Raw genomic sequence first — 18,607 nt, forward strand, 5'->3', positions numbered from 1 at the left:
GCCTACAATTCCTGCTGGTGCCTGACGGCTCCCCGGCACGCGCCGTGGTTGAGCCCCCTGCTCCTGCTGCTTCCGTGCCACCTGCATTGCAGCCAGAGAGCTCGTCTAAGTCGGATTGCCCGGCACCGACACCTGCAGAGGCACCGATGACGTTGGCACTGTCAATTCCAGTCTCCCAGGGCCATTGAATCCAGTGCCTGACAGCTCCCCGGCACGCGCCATGGTAGAGCTTACTGCTCCCGCTGCTTCTGTGCCAACTGCACCACAGCCAGAGAGCTCGTCTAAGTCGGATCGCCCGGCACCAACACCTGCTGAGGCCCGTCGATCCCGGTCCCACAAGGGCCGTCGAATCCGGTGCCTGACGGCTCCCTGGCACGCGCCGTGGTTGAGCTTACTGCTCCTGCTGCTTCCGTGCCAACTGCACCGCAGCCAGAGAGCTCATCTAAGTCGGATCGCCCGGCACTGACACCTAACGAAGCTCTGACGATCTCGGTACCGTCGATCCCGGTCCCACGAGGGCCGTCGAATCCGGTCCCTGACAGCTCCCCAATATGCACTGTGGTTGAGCCTGCTGTTCCCTCCACGCCGGAGACATTACCAACGGCGAGGGATCTCATTGCCATGACAGAGTCGATGCTGCCTGACCCCGGCACCGCAGGTGCTGGTAATACAGTCTCTTCATATGATCGTCCTCTGTCAGCACAGCAGAGCGGCACCGTTCATGATCACGGTCCCGCAGACGCTCCAGGTCCTGTCGGCACACCCGACACCACTTGCAGTCCCGGTGTTGTTTTCCTCATCGGTACTGGTCGCACTCGCCGCACCGGTCGGTATCCCGTTCACCGACCCGCTACTATCGGCACCGTTACGACTCCCGGCACCGCGACAGGGGCCGTGACTCCCGTAGCCTCTCCCCGAGCCTCGAGATCTCGGTCGACCTCCCGGCACCGTTCTGGTTGCAGGTCTGGATCTCGTTCCAGGTACCGGTACGTCTCCCGGTGCCGGTCCCCGGTGCCGAGTTGGGCAAGGTCCAATAGAGTCAGAGACTCTGCCCATGCCTTTTTTTAGTACCTCCATGGCCATCCAGACACGCATCCGTGTCATCCCACATGCGCAGATCTTATGCTCAGGACCACGATTCTGATACGCCCCCCGACAACCTGAGGTGGAGGAGGTCCCAGAGGTAGAGGACCCGGTATGGTGCCCTCTAAGGGGTCCGACTACTCGTCTGTCCGCTCTCCTCTCTGCTCACTAGTCTTTCAGTCTGTTAAGGAGAGGTATTGGCATGGCCAGCAGGCGCCAGCCCTGAAACCGAAGGAGGCTTGGCGAATGAACCTACTTGGCCGCCAGGTGTACTCTGCAGAGGCCCCGCAGCTCTGGGTAGCAAAGCAAGAAGCCTTGCTTAGCTGCTATAATTATAGCACCTGGGTGAAGGTAGTTTAGTTTATGGAGTTTCTCCCTCAAAACTCCCGCCAAGAGTTCGCTGCCGTCTTGGAGGACGGGGGAAAAAGGTACCCAGAGCGTCCCTCCAGGCCTCGTTGGACGCAGCAGACTCAGCAGCCAGGACTCTGGCCTTTGGTGTCGCCATGAGGTGCATCTCATGGCTGCAGGTTTCAAACCTCCGGCCAGAGCTGCAGTATGCCATTCAGGACTTACCCTTTGTTGGTAAAGACCTCTTCGCGGCAAAGACAGCCCCAGGCTGCGAAGCCTGATGGACAATAGGGTCCTAATGCGCTCTCTCAGCATGCATATGCCAGCGACCAAACGCAGGCCTTTCTGTCCCCAGCCGCCATACTCTGTGCCTAGCCAGAGAGAGGACTTTGGCAAACGGCGAGGCCAAGGTGGTCGCAGACAAACGTCAGGACCCCTAAAGAGCCAAGGTCAAGGTCCCTCGCAATTACCACTGGGACCAAAGACGAACCTTCCAAGGTGCGCCTGAGGGCGGTGTACCAGTCACAGGCCGGGATCCCAATCCCGCTTTCTCCTGGCGTGGCCCCAGATAATTTCAGATTGCTGGGTCCTGCGCACGGTGGAGCATGGGTACCACCTCTAATCTGTTCCAACCCTGTCTCCCTTCAGGGACCCCTCTCACGAGCAATTCCTCGTACAAGAGGTGCAGATGCCAACAGACGAAAGGGGCAAGGGGGTGTACTCCCGTTATGCCCTAGTCCCCCACTCGAACGGAGGTCTCAGACCTTCCTAGTCCTGCGCGGACTCAACCAGTTTAGGATAAGGTTGAAGTTCCGCATGGTATCCCTGGGAACCATTATTCCATCCTTGCCTCCTGGGGACTGCTATGCCGCCCTCGATATGAAGGACGCGTACTTTCACAACGCCATCTTCCCTCCTTACAGGAGATACCTCCGCTTTCTAGCCAACCGTCAGTATTTCTGGTTTACGGTCCTACTGTTTGGCCTTTCTGCAGCCCCACAGGTATTGACCAAGTATATGGCCATAGTCGCCGCCTACCTTCGCTGATGTCGGATATGTGTTTTTCCATATCTGGACGATTCGCTTATCCGAGGAGACTCCGAGACACAAACCACTCAGCACGTGGGCATCGTCACAGTCTTATTCACAGGTCTAGGCCTGATGATTACTATAGAGCAATCCACTCTGGTTCCCACGCAGAGGTTGGACTTCCTAGGGGCTATCCTGGTCTACGACCTAGCTGGAGCCTGCTTATCACAGCCGCTGTTTTAGGCAATGGCAACAATCATCCGAGGTCTGCAGACTTTCCCAACGACCTCGGCTCGCACTTGTCTCAGTCTCCTGGGTCCATGGCTGCCCGCAAGTTTGTAACCAAACACGCCAAGCTCCGCCTCCATCCTCTCCAAGTCCGGCTCACCTCGGCGTACCGCCCGGACAGGGAGCCAATGGTCATGGTAGTCACCGTTCCCTCGAGCACCTTAGGCTCCCTAGAGTGGTTGCTAACTCCCTCCCTGGTGTGGGCAGGGATGCGGTTCCATCCGCCCCAGCCCTCACTGCCCCTGACGACGGACGCGTTATCTCTCTGCTTGAGTGCTCATGGTCACCTCCGAGCTTAAGGCCTTTGGTCTTCTCGGGAGCTGGCATTCCACATCAATGCCCCAAAAATGAGAGTAGTCCACCTGGCGTGCCAGGGGTTCCAGCGGCAGCTGCGAGGCCGTGGTATCTCGGTGTTTACAGCCAACACAATGGCCATGTGCTTCATAAATAACCAGGGAGGGACATGGTCCTCCCCCCTTTTGTCAGGAGGCCATCCATTTCTGGGACTTTTGCATGGCCCACTCGATGGAGCTGGTGACGTCCTTTCTCCCAGGCGTTCGGAACGCCTTGGCGCTTTGACTCAGCAGGTCTTTCCTGTCTTACGAGTGGTCACTCTGCCCCATGTGAGGCTTTCTGCTTTCCAGAAGTGGAGATGTTTCCTCACATAGACCTGTTTGCTCACCGCGAGAACAGAAAATGCCAGATGTTCTGCTCCTTCCAAGGTCTCTCCTCGGGATCGATCTTGGATGCATTCCTGATGCCGTGGAAAGGCCAACTCCTTTATGCCTTCCCACTGTTCCCACTGGTTCATTAGGTCCTACTCAAACTCCGCAGGGGCAGAGCGCGCATCATCATGATCACTCCAGCGTGGTCCAGGCAGCACTGATATACCATGTTGCTCGGCCTGTTAATAACCAACCCAATTACCCTGCCACCCCACCCAGACCTCATCACTCAGGGCCACGACAGGCTTCGTCACCCGGACCTGCAGCCTCTTCGCCTCATGGTGTGGCTGCTGCGTAACTGAGCCGGGGTGGCAGGAAGCCTTCCACCTGGTCAACGTACCTGGCCGAGTGGAAGCGTTTCTTCTACAGGTGCAATATGCTCGATCTTGCTCCTACTGAGGTCTCGATCCCCTCTATTTGGCCTGCCTCTGGCCTTCAGCGGCAGGACCTGGCGGTATCATCGCTGAGGGTACACTTGGCAGCCATCTCTACCTTCCAGCCAGGCTAAGGTGGATGTTCCGTGTTCTCACACTCTATGGGTTCGAGGTCCCTCAAGGGCTTGGAGCACTTGCACCCTCGGGTGCGCCGCCCAGCCCCAACCTGGGACCTCAACCTAATTTTAACCAGACTTATGTCTCCCCCATTCGAGCTGTTTGCGACCGGCCCTCTGCTATACCAGTCTTGGACGACAACTTTCCTCGTAGCTGTTACATCGGCCAGACGAGTCTCCGAGCTCAGAGCTCTTACGGTGGTTCCGCCGTACACTAGGTTTCACAAAGACAAGGTGCAGTTATGACCACACCCGGCTTTCCTCCCTAAGGTGGTTTCGGCCTTTCATGTTACCCACAGCTCAATGCAATGGGTGCAACAATTGCACTCCCTGGACATCTGTAGAGTGCTCGCATTTATATTGCGCTGACAGAACCATTTCGTAAGGTGCCCCAGCTCTGTCACGGTAGCAGACCAAAGGGAAGGCTTGCTTGTTTTCCTCTCAGAGGATCTCATCTTGGGTGATGGCGTACATCCGCACTTGTTATGATTTGGCTCATATTTTCCCCAAGCCACATCACCGTGCATTCTACCAGGGCTCAGGCTTCATCTGCCGCCTTGCTGGCTCATGTTCCTACCCACGAGATCTGTTGCACAGCTCCATTGGTCCTCGGTCCATACCTTTGCTTCACAGTATGCCCTGGTTCAACAATAAAGAGATGCTGTAGCCTCTGGCTCAGCAGTTTTCATTCTGCCACATTTCACTCCGACCCCACCGCCTACGTAAGGCTTGGGATTCACCTAACTGGAATGGATATGAGCAATCACTTGAAGAAGAAAAGAAGGTTAATCACCTTTGTAACTGTTGTTCTTCGAGATGTGTTGCTCACATCCATTCCACACCCGCCCTCCTTCCCCACTGTCGGAGTAGCCGGCAAGAAGGAACTGAGGAGCGGGTGGGCCGGCAGGGGTATATATCGAGCATCATGACGGCGCCACTCTAGGGGGCGACCTGCCGGCCCACTGAGTTGCTAGGGTAAAAGTTTTCCGACGAATGTGCACGCGCGGCGCACACACCTAACTGGAATGGATATGAGCAACACATCTCGAAGAACAACAGTTACAAAGGTGAGTAACCGTCTTTACCCTACCTCGGGCACCTTACCGTCCGTGCCAGCTTCTCGTGTCTCAATGTTTCTGTTCCCTTCCTCTTCTTCACTCTAGAAGATATAAATTATGTTTGTAAATATGCATGTATGTATATGATATGTAATTGCCAACTCTAAAAGGATCCAGACGCTTGGAACCAATTGTTTAAGGGATACTTCAAAAATCATACTTTTTGCATGAAACTTTTCTCTTACTTCTGATACAAAGTACATATTAGATGGTTATAGCTGAAAGAGATAAGAATTTTCTTTCCCCCGTTTCTGTTTGTTTACTTTGTGCATTTCACAGCAGTTTGTGTATATTGAGTTTTACTGTTTGCTTATATGGTATAGTCAATCCATTTCCTCTCTTTTGTGTGCATTGTGGATTGTTCACACAGCAGCAGGGGAGAGAAAAATATTTTTTTTAAATAGGAAAATGTGATTGTAAAGCAAAAAATTGTCCTCAAGGAGTCAGGATTTACTTTCGATGCGTTTTTGTAATGACATTTCAGATTGACTCGGTTCCTTTTAAGGCATGTGTAATTTGATCTGCTTTATAGCGGTTAACATCATTCAGTGAACTGTTTATCAAATGAATGCTAAAGATACTAGTACTATAGATAGCAATTGTGGTTCTTGGAAAAGTGTTCTTTTTTGCTAATTGTCTTCAGCGTAGCAAAAGTACTCTTTAATGTGTTCCAATGATGAACTTTTCTGTTAAAAGCTAGTTTCCAGTAAAGGATCAATGGCATTTTGTAAATTATGCATAAAATGTGAGAATTGCATGCCAGTAGGAAGGCAACAGGTTTTAACAACAGATTCAGATGTGTTTGATACTTATGCCAGACATGAGAAACTGGAGGCCCTTCATAGTGGTCAGCTCGTAAACACTGTGGGTTGATTTGAACACGGAAACAGTGAGACACAGATACCATAATGTGATGAAATGTGGAGGCTGTATTTTTATTAACAACTCACACCATACTAGGGTAAGCCACCCCAATGTATTATAAACCTGAACATGAGAGTGAAGGCCACCCTTAGGTCTGCCAGGCACCCCAGCCTGGAAGCTAGAGTCCTGACCCCCACCTTTCCTCCATGCTGGAGGTAGGAGACACAACACGAGGGAAGGCACAAGCTCCATGAGACATACAGGCAGGGCCGGCGCTACCATTTAGGCTGCCTAGGCAATCGCCTAGGGCGCCAGAATAAATGGTGGGCACCGTTTTGCCGGAGGGGGCGGCAGGCAGCTCCCGTGGAGCTGCCGCAGTGGTGGCTGCGGAGGGTCCGGTGGACCGCCCGCAGGCACGACTGCGGCAGCTCCACCGGAGCCACGGAGCACCGGACCCTCCGCAGGCACCACTGCGGCAGCTCCACCGGAGCTGCGGGACCAGCGCAAGGGGTGGCAAAATTGCCGTCTGCCTAGGGCGCTCAAACCCCTAGCACTGGTCCTGCATATAGGCATACCCCCTGGGTATTCCACGAAAGGACTCAGGGCCAATGCCTTTCCTAATCCTCCAGCCACACCAGATCACACCAAAAGTTATAACAATTGTAATTAAATCTCCCACAGCCAAACCTCCTGGATGCCATGTGGAAGGTGAAAAAACTCACACAGCAACTTACTAATTTCACCAGGTGGGGAAAAATCTCCACTACAGAACAGGCAATCAGGTTAGCCCCTGGCATCAGAGGAGATCCAGCATTAGTATCTTAAAAGTGGGGCTGAAACAGAGAGCCTGCAAGGCTTCCCCACCTGGGAAGCAAACCTGGTCACTCCCTTTCCCCCACTGCACCAGATGGGAGCCAATCATCCAACCCTGCACCCCTCTTCCTTCCACCTATCCAGTGGCAGCAGGAGTGAGCCTGTCATGCCCCACAGCTTGAACACAGATGCAACATATAGGTCCTATGCCCTTGGGAGAGGCAGCTTGGGGAAAGGGAAATAAGGAGAAGAGTGAAGCATCATCCCCCACCCACCAGAGGTGAGGGGAATGTAGGAAGTAAGGGGGCATGTGGAACACTGCATTAGATGCTTCTGGTTGAGAACTGTTTCCACTGTGTCTGCCTCCACTAAAACCCCAGCTGGCTATTGAGATGAGCACTTTCTTTCATTTTTGGTCCTGAAGTGCAAGATAATGAGTGAAGCACACATGTTGATCCACTCCCAGTTAACGCAGTAAAATCACACCAGTGTGAAGTTATTAGGTTTCTCATCTATTCATTCAGCTCTCTTCCTTAGTATCTGAGTGCTTATTGGGATGATGCCCAGAGCCCGCAATTAGGTTCAGTGGTCCATTCTGTTAGTTGATGTACAAACAGAGGAAGATAAGATCCTTGTCCTAAAGAGCTTAGCTGTTGTAAGTAAGGTCAGAGCCAGGGCAATAATTCCTTTTGTAACTATGAATAAAGGTTTTAGAGTTGCTAAAGACAAAAATTTACTAAATAAGCAAGTTAGCTTGTTAAATATGCAAGTCTGAATGATCACAAAATCTCTGAATTATGAATATTTGAAATGAATTACACTATTAAGTGTAGTGTAGTGAATCACCTCAAAAGAATGTTAGCAGTGAACAGAAAAGCAAGGTGTACTTTACTAGAAGGCAAGAGATTACTGAAATCATACTTGTGTGATTTTTTTTCTTTCAGGAAGAATCATCTAAGCAATTGGGAAAGAACAAAAGAGTAAGAAAGGACAAGAAGAGAACTGAACATTAATTCATTTAAAAATAACATAAAAAGTTTAGTTTACACATATTTATATAAAATTAAACATGAATCTTTTCTCTGTAGAAAAGATCCTCAGAAATATATATGTTTATTCAGCAGAAAATTCATCAAGGGCTTAGAAACATTTTCTTTCTGTTCTATGGTTGCCTCAGCTGTTCTGGAATAGAGAGCTTAAACAAGTGAGTTTTCCATAGTCATACTTTTAAACTGGGTCCTGTGCATACCCAGAGCCATTTTTTTTGTCAACTACAGTTGATTCAGGCAGAACATGGATTAACTGGCCTTCGTACCATCAGGTCACTAGTCAAGTGCCTGTCTTGAACTGGGACTCAGTCAGCAGTTTTCTTCAGCATTGGGATGAAGACATGAAAACTTTGGTAAAGAATATTGTCTTTTAAGCTTTCTGTACCTAACAAAAAAAGCAGATAGCCTCTCCTGTGTATCTAGTCCTTGAACATACAATTCAGAGTCTGCTTGATGGAGTCTCAAGAACTATCACGCAGAAAAAAAAGAAAAGGTGGCAATCCACAGACTATAAAAGTCACTTTGTCAGTCCATTGACAATTTCCTGCATGTGTGTCAGGCTGAAACCTGTGTAGGTCAGGTGCCTTAAAATTAGAAAAGCCAATGTTTTTGAAACAGGAAACAGCAATTTTGAAATCATCATGTATTGCACCTAATAATGAATATTAAATACCAAGTATCCATACAAGTGGTTCTGTTTTGTTGATTGTGTAGAATCTTTCGTGCCAATAATTTTTCCTTTCTCATAGAACTTCCAGATTTCTCTCTACTGTACTGCAAACTTAGGTCTTGATCCTGCAAAGGGAGTGAATGGATTCCTCTTATGCATTAAGGACCTGCCATGTGGATCCTGAGGTTTTTTCCCTGTATCTCTCACTTGCTGAGCTTCTTTTTCATCTCTAACTTTTATGATCTTTAATTACTATGGTTGATAATTTCTATTTGAGTTCTAAGAATAAAGCCACTTTCATAGGCTTGGTCCACACTAGAAAATTTTAGTGGTATAGCACTGTCAGTAGAGGTATGCTTTTTTTAATGGCATTTATATATCAGCAAAAGCCTTAGTGTAGATGTAGTTGTATCAGGAGAAAAAGTGCTTTTACAGTATAGTTTATTTTGCTCACCAAAATGGTATAAAACATACCAGCAAAAGCAATTTTTTGCTAGTATAACTTTAATCTGCCCTTGAGTTGCTGGTACAGTTATACACACAAACATTTTCTACTATAGAACTGGGCTGATTAAACTAGTTACACCAGAGTGTTACAGAGCAATGGAGAAATCTCATAACATGTTTGGTCATACTAAAGTTATGGATAAGTCATCTAATGGCCTCATTTCCAAAAGAACGGAACACTCACAGAGCCCTTTGCAGCTGTTTAGTTATCTTACAGATGGAGTCATTTAAAGCCAAAACGCTGTCCTTTACTTCTGGTAAACTGTTGACAAATATTCCCAATATTCCAGTGTTTTCCTTAGAGGAAGAAATTGCTCCAATTATTTTATGTAAAAATGGGTTGGGCTTCAGATATTTTACAAACACTATCGATTCCAGTCCCATGATATGTTTGTTTCACACACTCCTTCCAAAATGCACACTTTAGCTTATGTTTTCAAAAATGACTAGTGATTTCAAGTGTCTAAGTTTTTAGATGCCCAAGTTGAGATACCTTAAAGGGGTCTGATTTTCAGAAAAAGCTGAGCCCCTACCCCCTAAAAAGCAAGTGCCTTTCTGGAGTGTCAAGTCAGGCACCCCAAAATTGAGGAACTCATAATCCTTGGTCACTTCTAAAAATTTAGGTCTATATTCCTCCTAAAATAAACTATAACAAATCAACCGTCAAGTTGAAGGAGATTGGAAAGCAGACTAGCAAAGCTAAGAGACTTGAGAATCCTTAGGAAAGGTTGACATGGAACTCTCCAAGTTAGAGCTGTTCAAATAATACTAAAAATGATTTGCAAATATTTTAGTGAATAAATGTGGTAACTTTGCTAAGCTCTTATTCATGGTGTCATATGGGTTGTTGTTTGATACCTTGACCAATGCCAATTTATTTATGAAGATGTTAGAGAATCCCAAAAGCTCCATGAATTTTTGCCCAAATAATTATTCAGCTGAAAATTCAGATAAGTGTTGGTTGCCTTTTATTTTCCTATTACAAAAGTTTGTCAACGAAGCAGTGAGCAAAAACAATCCCATTTAATTGAGGTAGCAAATGACATCTATGAGAGCAAATAGTCAAAATGACAGTATGTATGTGTTTGTGTAACCACTGGTGTGTAAATCCCCTTCTGTGCCAGTCCAGAGAATAGACTACTTGTTACAGCAGCCAGCTACTGAGCCTTGTCTCTTTAGCTCAAGCAGCTCCTGCTTTTAGCTCTGGATGTTCCCAGTTCAGTCCCCTTTGTGTCACCTCCAGGATGGTGGCCATCATGCTTGCATTTGTTTCTTCTGCAGAATGTTAGCTGCTGGTGAACTACCTCTTCTGGACTGATAAGATAAGAGAAGTTATATCCTCTTTTTTTAAAAAAGTATTTTTCTAATTTAAAGCTGCCTTGATTGAGAACAAAGTTTTACTTGTGGCTTTCCACAAAACGTTTGTTTTGCAACAAAGCCTGAGAGTAGATTTTTGTTCCAAACATCGCTTCAATGAATCTTACAAAGAACTTGTGTTCCCTGTGATACTTTGGACTGCTGGCAGACCTTCAAGGGAGTTGGGCTCAATCATTTGATTGCATACAACTGTCTCTTCATTGTCCTTTAAAGCATAGAAGGGCAGCCTAGGTCAGATGTCAAAAGGTTTAGGATTGATGTAGGTATCAACACAAGTGAGATATTTATTGAATCTGACAATGACGATGTGCATGGTGTTCCAGAATACTCTGCTGGAGTACAACTTGTGTAACGCTGAGAATGTGCTATTTAATTCAAGTTTAATGTGCTTGTAAATTCTAGATGGATGTCAGTTTTGTTCTGATCAATAAATTATAGGGAACCTTTCTATCTTTAATCTCTCTAGCTGTGATAGTCTGTTAGTTTTTACAGTTCTGATGTAATCCAACTTCTTCGTGATTTTCAGATATAGCTCTAGGCAATAAAAGGCACAGTTGTGGTCTGTAGTATGGACCCATTGAGAGGAGTATAGTGGAGTGAGACACCCTCTGTCTCTTCTGTGTGAGATAAGGATATCTAAGGGAACAGCAGCCTCTGCAAGTCTGATTTTCCCCCATCCCATACAGATTGGCAGGGAATGGATGGAGATTTCACTCTACTCTCTCCATGCCAGTTTAGCTGTGCCAGCCAGCATGTGGGGGAAACAATCTGAGTCAGGAATAGGGTTGGCACAGTGTAATCACCCACCATGGAGCAAGGGATGAAAGAGGCAGTATGTTGAGACTAAGTCAGAATTTGGTCCCTGGTCTGCCCCTTAACTCATCAGGGCTTTTGGCAAAGACACAGTCTAGTCCAAAATAAATAGACATTCCTATAGTTCACTTTAATAGTGAAACATTGTATTCTCTTAATTAGGTGAATTTCAGTATCCTAAAGTAATAGCCCCAAACATTGCAGTAGCATTACTTACTATTGCAAGCTGTAGTGCTTTGGAACTTGGCTGCAACATATTACAGTATTTTCATAAGGGTTTGGATGGATGAATTTAAAAATTAACAAACAAAATTAAATACAGCACAATGCTCCCCCTCTGAACAAACAATGCTTCATTTACTGTGGGATCAGCTAGATTTAAACAAATCTTATAGGACTTTAACTTTCAAATAGGATCAAATAAGAAGAAATGTGCAAAAGTCATTCTAATTCCTTTATATTAAAACCCATTATCCAAATATATTTTATACTTCTAATAAAATATAATGGTGCTTTTAAACAAGCAAAGAAACAAAATGCTGTTAAATGTCCCCTACCACTGTAATTTAGATACCAAATTATGGACTAAATACATATTTCATCCAATAAATGTGAAAGGATTTTCCAGCAGGCTGGAAAAGTTGAGTGATCTGTTTATCAGAAGAAAATTCAGAGAGAGAAATTAATATGGCATTAATCCCTACTCAAGTCATTAAATACAGCCACCTCCTCCATATAAATATGCCCAGAAAAGGGTGCAAACAGCAGTTGGAGAACAGAGGAGGAGAAGGGTGCTTTAAAATGTTTTTATTATTTTGATTGCAATGACTTTGCTGTATTGGAAGGAAATCAGACTGCATCTAAAACCCAACTGACCACTCTAGGACCCCAAAGTGCCTAGAAACAGTATCTGCATTCCTTCTTTTGTGTTTAAATTGAAAATTTAAATGCTGTCATTCTGCCAACAGCCCCTTTGACATTTATAGTCTGGTCTCCGATATGGATTTTTAAAAAAAACAAACAAGCCTTTTCTATCAAAGTGCTGGGTTCTCCATGAGCCAAGGTGAATTCAAAAGGAATGACAGAATACTGAGAGCTAGTTCCTGCTAGTCTTATAAACTGCGAGGTCCTGCGGCCAGATGGTATGCAGGATGCGCTTTGATTACCCTCAGTGCAAAGTGATTTAGGTTGAAAAAAAGATAGCCTAAAACATTTAATCCAACACTCCTACCATGTACTCAGAATTTTTCAGCACATAAATCTAAAAAGAATTAGTTTGTTCCTAAACCATTTTTATTTTTTACAGGAGATAAAATCATTTCATTATCCCAACATAGCAATTTTAAATTTTGAATTGTAGTAATAGTTTGGTCTTGTAATGTCTTAATACTTTGAAAAGGCATTCAGTGCAGCTCTGTTACCTAATTGTTCAGTTTTAGATTTGCAGTTCATACTTCTAGGGGAATTCTACACCAAAAAATTAAAAATTCTGCACACCATTTTAAAATTCTGTAAAATTCTACATATTTTATTTGTCAAAACACCACAATATAATCACACCAGTTTCAATTATTTTGGTAATTTATTTCAAAATACCTGTTAGCAAGTATATCTGTAATAATAAGGACAACAAAAAAAGATTTAGGAAATGTTTTTTGACAAATAGATTCCTTAATAGGAATATCAATACAGAACTTTGAGTAATAGTTCATTTAAAACTACAATATAGAAATGTATTTCCCGCTGTGCAAAGGTTTGGGGGAATCAGGGCTAATGGAGGAGCTGAGGGAGAGGGAAGTAATTGCTGGGAAGAAGCCTTGGAGTGAACCTGCAAGGTCGTTGGATGTGGGTGGGAGAAGTATGGAACAGTTTTTTGAGGGAGGAGGAAGGGATTATTAGGGAGTTGCAGAGCTTCCCTATGCAGACACTGGCTAACCCTAGCCTATCATTCAGTCAGACACATCTGCCCCGTCCCCATGTGTCCTTGCACCAATATTCAGCCCTCACCCCTGTCTGTCACTGCTATAGCCATTCTAAACCTCAGTCTGCAACCCCCTGCAGCAGCCCAAGGTTCTCCATGCTGTCTGTCCCCACCATATCCCATGCCCCCTCACCTGGCCCCATCAGCAAGGCACTTCTGTCATAACTGTCCTACTCAGATCTGAACCTTAGAGTTCAGAACATGAGAAGCTAGCATGAAACCTCCAAACTTAATTACCAGCTTGGATCTAATATCGCTGCCACCAGCCAGAAAAATTTCAGTGTCTGGCTCACTCTGGTCTCCCCAAAACCTTCCCTGGGGAACCCCAAGACTCAGATGCCCTGAGTCTCACCACAAAGGGAAATAACCCACTTCCCTTTCCCCCTCTTTACCTCCTCCCAGATTTCCCCGCCCTGGGTACTCTAGGAGATTTCCTGCTTCAAGTCCTTGAAACACAAGTACCGAGAGACCAAATCTCTCTCTCCCCTCACCCAGAGGGTATGCAAAGTCAGACTTAGTAGATCTAACACAAAGAGATTTTCCCCCTCCCTTCGTTTCTTAGTCTTAACCAGTGAAAAAACTCAAACAGGTCTTAAAAAGAAAGCTTTGTATAAAAAGAAAGAAAAAAACATAAAATTGGTCTCTGTATCAATGTGACAATATACAGGGTCAATTGCTTAAAAAAAAAAAAGAATAAACAGCCTTATCCAAAAAGAATACAATTTAACACATTCCAGCAACTACACACATGTAATACAAAAAAAATATAAACCTATTGTCTTACTATCCTTGTACTTACAACTTGAAAACAGAAGATTAGAAAGCCTGGAGATTCCTGTGGTCACTCTCAGAGCCCAGAAAAAGAACAGACCAAGAACAAAGGACTCACACCCAAAACTTCCCTCCACCTAGATTTGAAAAAGTCTTGTTTCCTGATTGGTCCTCTGGTCAGGTGTTGTTTGTTACCCCTTTCCAGGTGAAAGAGACATTAACCCTTAGCTATCTGTTTATGACAACTTTGAGGAATGCAGCCTCTTCTCCCACTTCCCTCTCTGCAGCTGGCTGCTCCCTACCAGGAGCGGCTTCCCTTTTTTCTGGCACCAAGGTAGCCCTGGTGGGTGAAAAAATTCTGCAGGGATATGAATTCTGTGCATGTGCAGTGGTGCAGAATTCCCCCAGGAATAATTTCACTAAGAATGCCTGCAAGGAAAAAATCTACATAACTGACTGTGCTCACTTGAGCATATTAGATTTTCACACCTACTATCTAGCATGTTGATTTGAATGAAAGTTGCTCTTTTTACAGAATTGTCACTAACCTTTTCACACAATATCCTGCTGGAGGCACATGTTCAGCAATCTATTAGGTACCAGTTAGCTGCCTTAGAAATTTTCCTTGTTATTTACAATTTTATTTAATTCTAAGCTTTCAAGTATAGTTAGTAATTGTCTAGCTAATAATTTTCTCTCCCAGTTTCATCATAGTTACAATGCTGCAGCAGAACTCTTCTAATAACTAATAGAATGGATCTCTGATTAAATTGTGACTACATTAGGAATATTTTTGAAACATTTCTCAGTGTTGCTAACAGTCCTGGGAGCCCTAGTAGAGACAGTCTGTTGCTCCCAATGCCTTTTCCAGCACTCTGCTGATCCATCTGATGGCTGCTTACTGGCCTTTTCTGTCCTATTAAGCATTGCCTGAGTCTTATAATCATCAAACATCCAACAGAAAGTAGTTTCCAAACTCCTGACAAGGTTAACCTGGGTGTCTAAGTTAATGGATTTCTTTGCTAATGTACGCATAATAGGAAGAAAAATTCTAATGGTAAGCAGATCTCTTAAATTTTCACATCTAAATGAAAGCTGTTATTTCTATTACTATATATGGAAATAGTGGGATGCTACTCCTTTTCATTTTCAACCACATAATCCCATGTTGAATTAGATCCAGCTAGCTTACTTTAGTTCAAACTTCAGTATATGGTAGCAGGTGGAAGAAAACAGTTTGTAGCACTGCTTAGCAGTTGCTAAGATCTGTGGTTTGTACAATGTTGCCTGGAAATGAGATAATGCTCAAAGTAGACGTGAGTATCTTCTTATATAGTTTACATTCTGATATTACTTACAGAGTGTGCAGATTTTGTATGAATAATAATTTTTTTTGCATGTCTAGTGCAGGGGTGGGCAAAATTTTTGGTCTGAGGGTCACATTTGGGTGGGGAAATTGCATGCAGGGCCATGAATGTAGGGCTGGGGTGTGGGAGGGAGTACGGGGTGTGAGAGGGGGTGAAGTGTGCAGGAAGGGGTTCAGGGGAAGGGGTTGGTGCAGAGAAGGTTTGCAGGGTGTATGAGGGGGCTCAAGGAAGGGGTTAGGGTACAGGAGGGGGCTCAGGGCAGGGGTGCAGGGAGGAGTGTGGGAGGGGGCTCAGCGCACGGGGTGGGGTGCAGCAGGGGGCTCAGGGCAGGGAGTTGGGGTGCAAGAGGACTGTGGGGTGTGGCAGGGGCTCAGAGCAGGGGTTTGGTGTGCAGGAGGGGGCTCAGGGCAGGGGTGCAGGGAGGAGTGTGGGAGGGGGCTCAGGGCACGGGGTGGGGTTCAGCAGGGGGCTCAGGGTAGGGGGTTGGGGTGCAGGAGGACTGTGGAGTGTGGCAGGGGCTCAGCAGGGGTTTGGTGTGCAGGAGGGGGATCAGGGCAGGGGGTTGGGGTGCAGGAGGGGTGTGGCAGGGGGCTCAGTGCAGGAGGGGTGCACCAGGGGGTTAGGGTGCGGGTGCAGGAGAGGTTCAGGGTGCAGGCCCCAGTCCGGCACCACTTAGCTGGAGCTGCTCCTGGGTGACAGTGGCACACAGCGGGGCTAGGACAGGCTTCCAGGAGCCCTCTGTCCTGGAGCCCTCTGTCCCGTCTCCCCCAGGGGCCTCAGGGACGTGGTGCTGGCTGCTTCAGGGAGCGGCATCACAGGGCTGGGAATCCCGTGGGCCAGATCCAAACCCCTAATGGGCCGGATCCAGCCCGTGGGACATAGTTTGCCAATTCCTGCTATAGTGCCTTCTATCCAATGATTATGTGAAAGCATTTTGCAAGCAATAATGAATTTACTCCAACATTCTATAGAGTAAATCTTTGTATTCCCATTTTGAAGATGAGTAACTAGAGTCAAAGCTTAAGACCAGCATTTGCAAACTTGGGTACCTAAAGTTAGACCCAATAAACCATTTTTAAGCTTCTGAATAAAAGTGGCTTGATTTTTCAGAGTTGTTTCACAGCTTCCAATGAGTGGCTTATGTACAAATAAAAATCTGTGTGCACACAATTGGCACTCCATTTCTATCACCAGCCCTACGTAGTCATGGCCCCATTGAAGCCAAAAGCAAAGCTCCCATTGACTTCAACAGGGCCAGGATTTCTCCCCAGTTTTTAGGAAGTTAGCTTCTGATCCTGGTTCACTGAAGTCAATGCCTGTCAGTGGGTGCAGGATTAGACTCTTATTGGTTAACATTAGTCCAAGAGATATCAGATATAATTATTCTGTATATGAGCTTTGAACTATAGAGACTGCATAAGCAGGAAAATATTAAAAAAAATAAAATAAAATAAAAATAAAAAATTCTGATCTCCATGACATGGACAACATCATTTTATATGGTTGTACATCATCAAGGAAATGGGACCTCAGTCCTACAGCAGTAGAAATAATAATTTGTTGTTGCTAAATAAATACTGAAGAAATTAGAAATTAAACCTATTTTTCTTCCCTAGAATTAAGTTCCTGCAAATACATATAAATGGGAAACAAATTCCAGAGAAAATCTGGTGCACGCATTATGCTAAACATCAAAAATTCTTGTCTATAATAAGAAAGAGTGAGCAGGAAAGCAGTTTTTCAAGCCAGCTTTTCTGACTTCCATTGATAAGGATCATCCTGAAGGAAACACAGTGTGACATTCTGTACCTCAAGGGAACACCCACCACCCCCATGTTCATCCTTATAAAATGATTGCGTGGTATCCAATGCAAAGTTTGTCATGTTGGGTGTCTTCGGAAGGATCATAATACACTAAGCATTGTTGTTATAATAATATTATAGGTTGCATACGTGCCAACTTCCCCTCTGCCTGGTGCTGGATACCCCCCCCCCCCCGGCCCTGCCTCTTTCTGTCCCTGCATCGCCCTCACCCCACCCCCATTCCAGCCCCTTCTCCAAGTCCCTGTCCGTGCCCTACCTCTTCTCTGCCTCCTCCCCCTGAGCGCGCCAAGTCCCTGCTCCTGCCCTTCCCTCCCAGAAAGTCCTAAGCACCACCAAACAGCTGTTAGGCAGCAGAGGGGTGGGAAGTGCTGGGAGGGAGGGGGAGGAGCAGAGATGCGGCACGCTGGGAGGGGAGGAAAAGGAGATGAGGAGGGAGGAGCCTGGTTGCTGGTGGTGCGGTGCACCAGCTAATTTTTCCCTGTTGGTGCTCCAGCCCCAGAGCACCCATGGAGTCAGTACCTATGATAGGTTGTAATTTCATGTATATAGTTATGAGGCTGAAAATGTGTCCTCATGTTTTAAAACAAGACCAGGAAAAACCCTCCAAGAGCTGAGAGGCAGTTCACACCTCATCAGGGCATGTATGGGACAAACTCAGCCAGTCTCACAGGAACAAAGGACACTGATCTAGGCAGCAACAGAGGATCTCTTATCAAGTGAGTCACCCCCTTTACTTTGGTCAGTTTGGGACTACGATGAGGTAATGCTCACCTGACTCGAGGGAGGGGGCCAAAGCCAAGAGGGAAGAAGGAGCACAATAAAAGGGAGAGACATTTGCCATGCTCTTCCTCTTGCTTACATCTACATCTACAGACACCACACCAAGTGACTGAAGCACTGATCAAAGGAGAGAGCCTGGCTGAAGGGCAACCAGCCGGCCTGTGGTGAGAAGCATTTAAGTTGGTAAGGGCATTGAAAGTGTTAAGATCAGCTTACAATGTGTTTTGCTTTTATTTCATTTGACCAAATCTGACTTGTTATGCTTTGATTTATAATCACTTAAAATCTATCTTATAGTTAATAAATCTGTTTCTTTATTCTACCTGAAGCAGTGCGTTTGGTTTGAGGCGTGTCAGAGACTCCCCTTGAGATAACAAGACTGGTACATATCAATTGCTTTCTTAAATTGATGAACTCATATAAGCTTGCAGCATCTAGCGCGCACAACTGGACACTGCGAGATGGAGGTTCCTAGGGTTGCGTCTGGGACCAGAGATATTGACTAGTGTCATTCAGTTGCAAGTAGCTGGGAGTGGCTTACATGACAGAGGCTGTGCGTGAACAGCCCAGGAGTGGGGGTTCTGACAGCAGAGCAGGGTAAGGCTGGCTCCCAGAGTCAAGGATTGGAGTGACCTAGCAGATCACTGGTC

The 18,607-nt window shown here is 46.0% G+C and overlaps 1 protein-coding gene across 4 annotated transcripts in view; it reads left to right on the forward strand.

The window, feature by feature from the left end:
* Nucleotides 1-8,555, forward strand: part of IMPACT (impact RWD domain protein) — a 63,667-nt gene extending 55,112 nt beyond the window's left edge. For all 4 annotated transcript variants that reach the window (XM_030552933.1, XM_030552932.1, XM_030552931.1 and 1 more), the window contains one exon: nucleotides 7,763-8,555. In XM_030552933.1, coding sequence (XP_030408793.1) covers nucleotides 7,763-7,831 — 69 coding nt within the window. In that variant the 3' untranslated portion in view covers nucleotides 7,832-8,555. The remainder of the gene's footprint in view (nucleotides 1-7,762) is intronic.
* The last annotated feature ends 10,052 nt before the right edge of the window (nucleotides 8,556-18,607 follow it).

Source organism: Gopherus evgoodei, chromosome 2 (assembly GCF_007399415.2).
Source record: "Gopherus evgoodei ecotype Sinaloan lineage chromosome 2, rGopEvg1_v1.p, whole genome shotgun sequence".
Taxonomy (NCBI): Eukaryota; Metazoa; Chordata; order Testudines; family Testudinidae; genus Gopherus; species Gopherus evgoodei.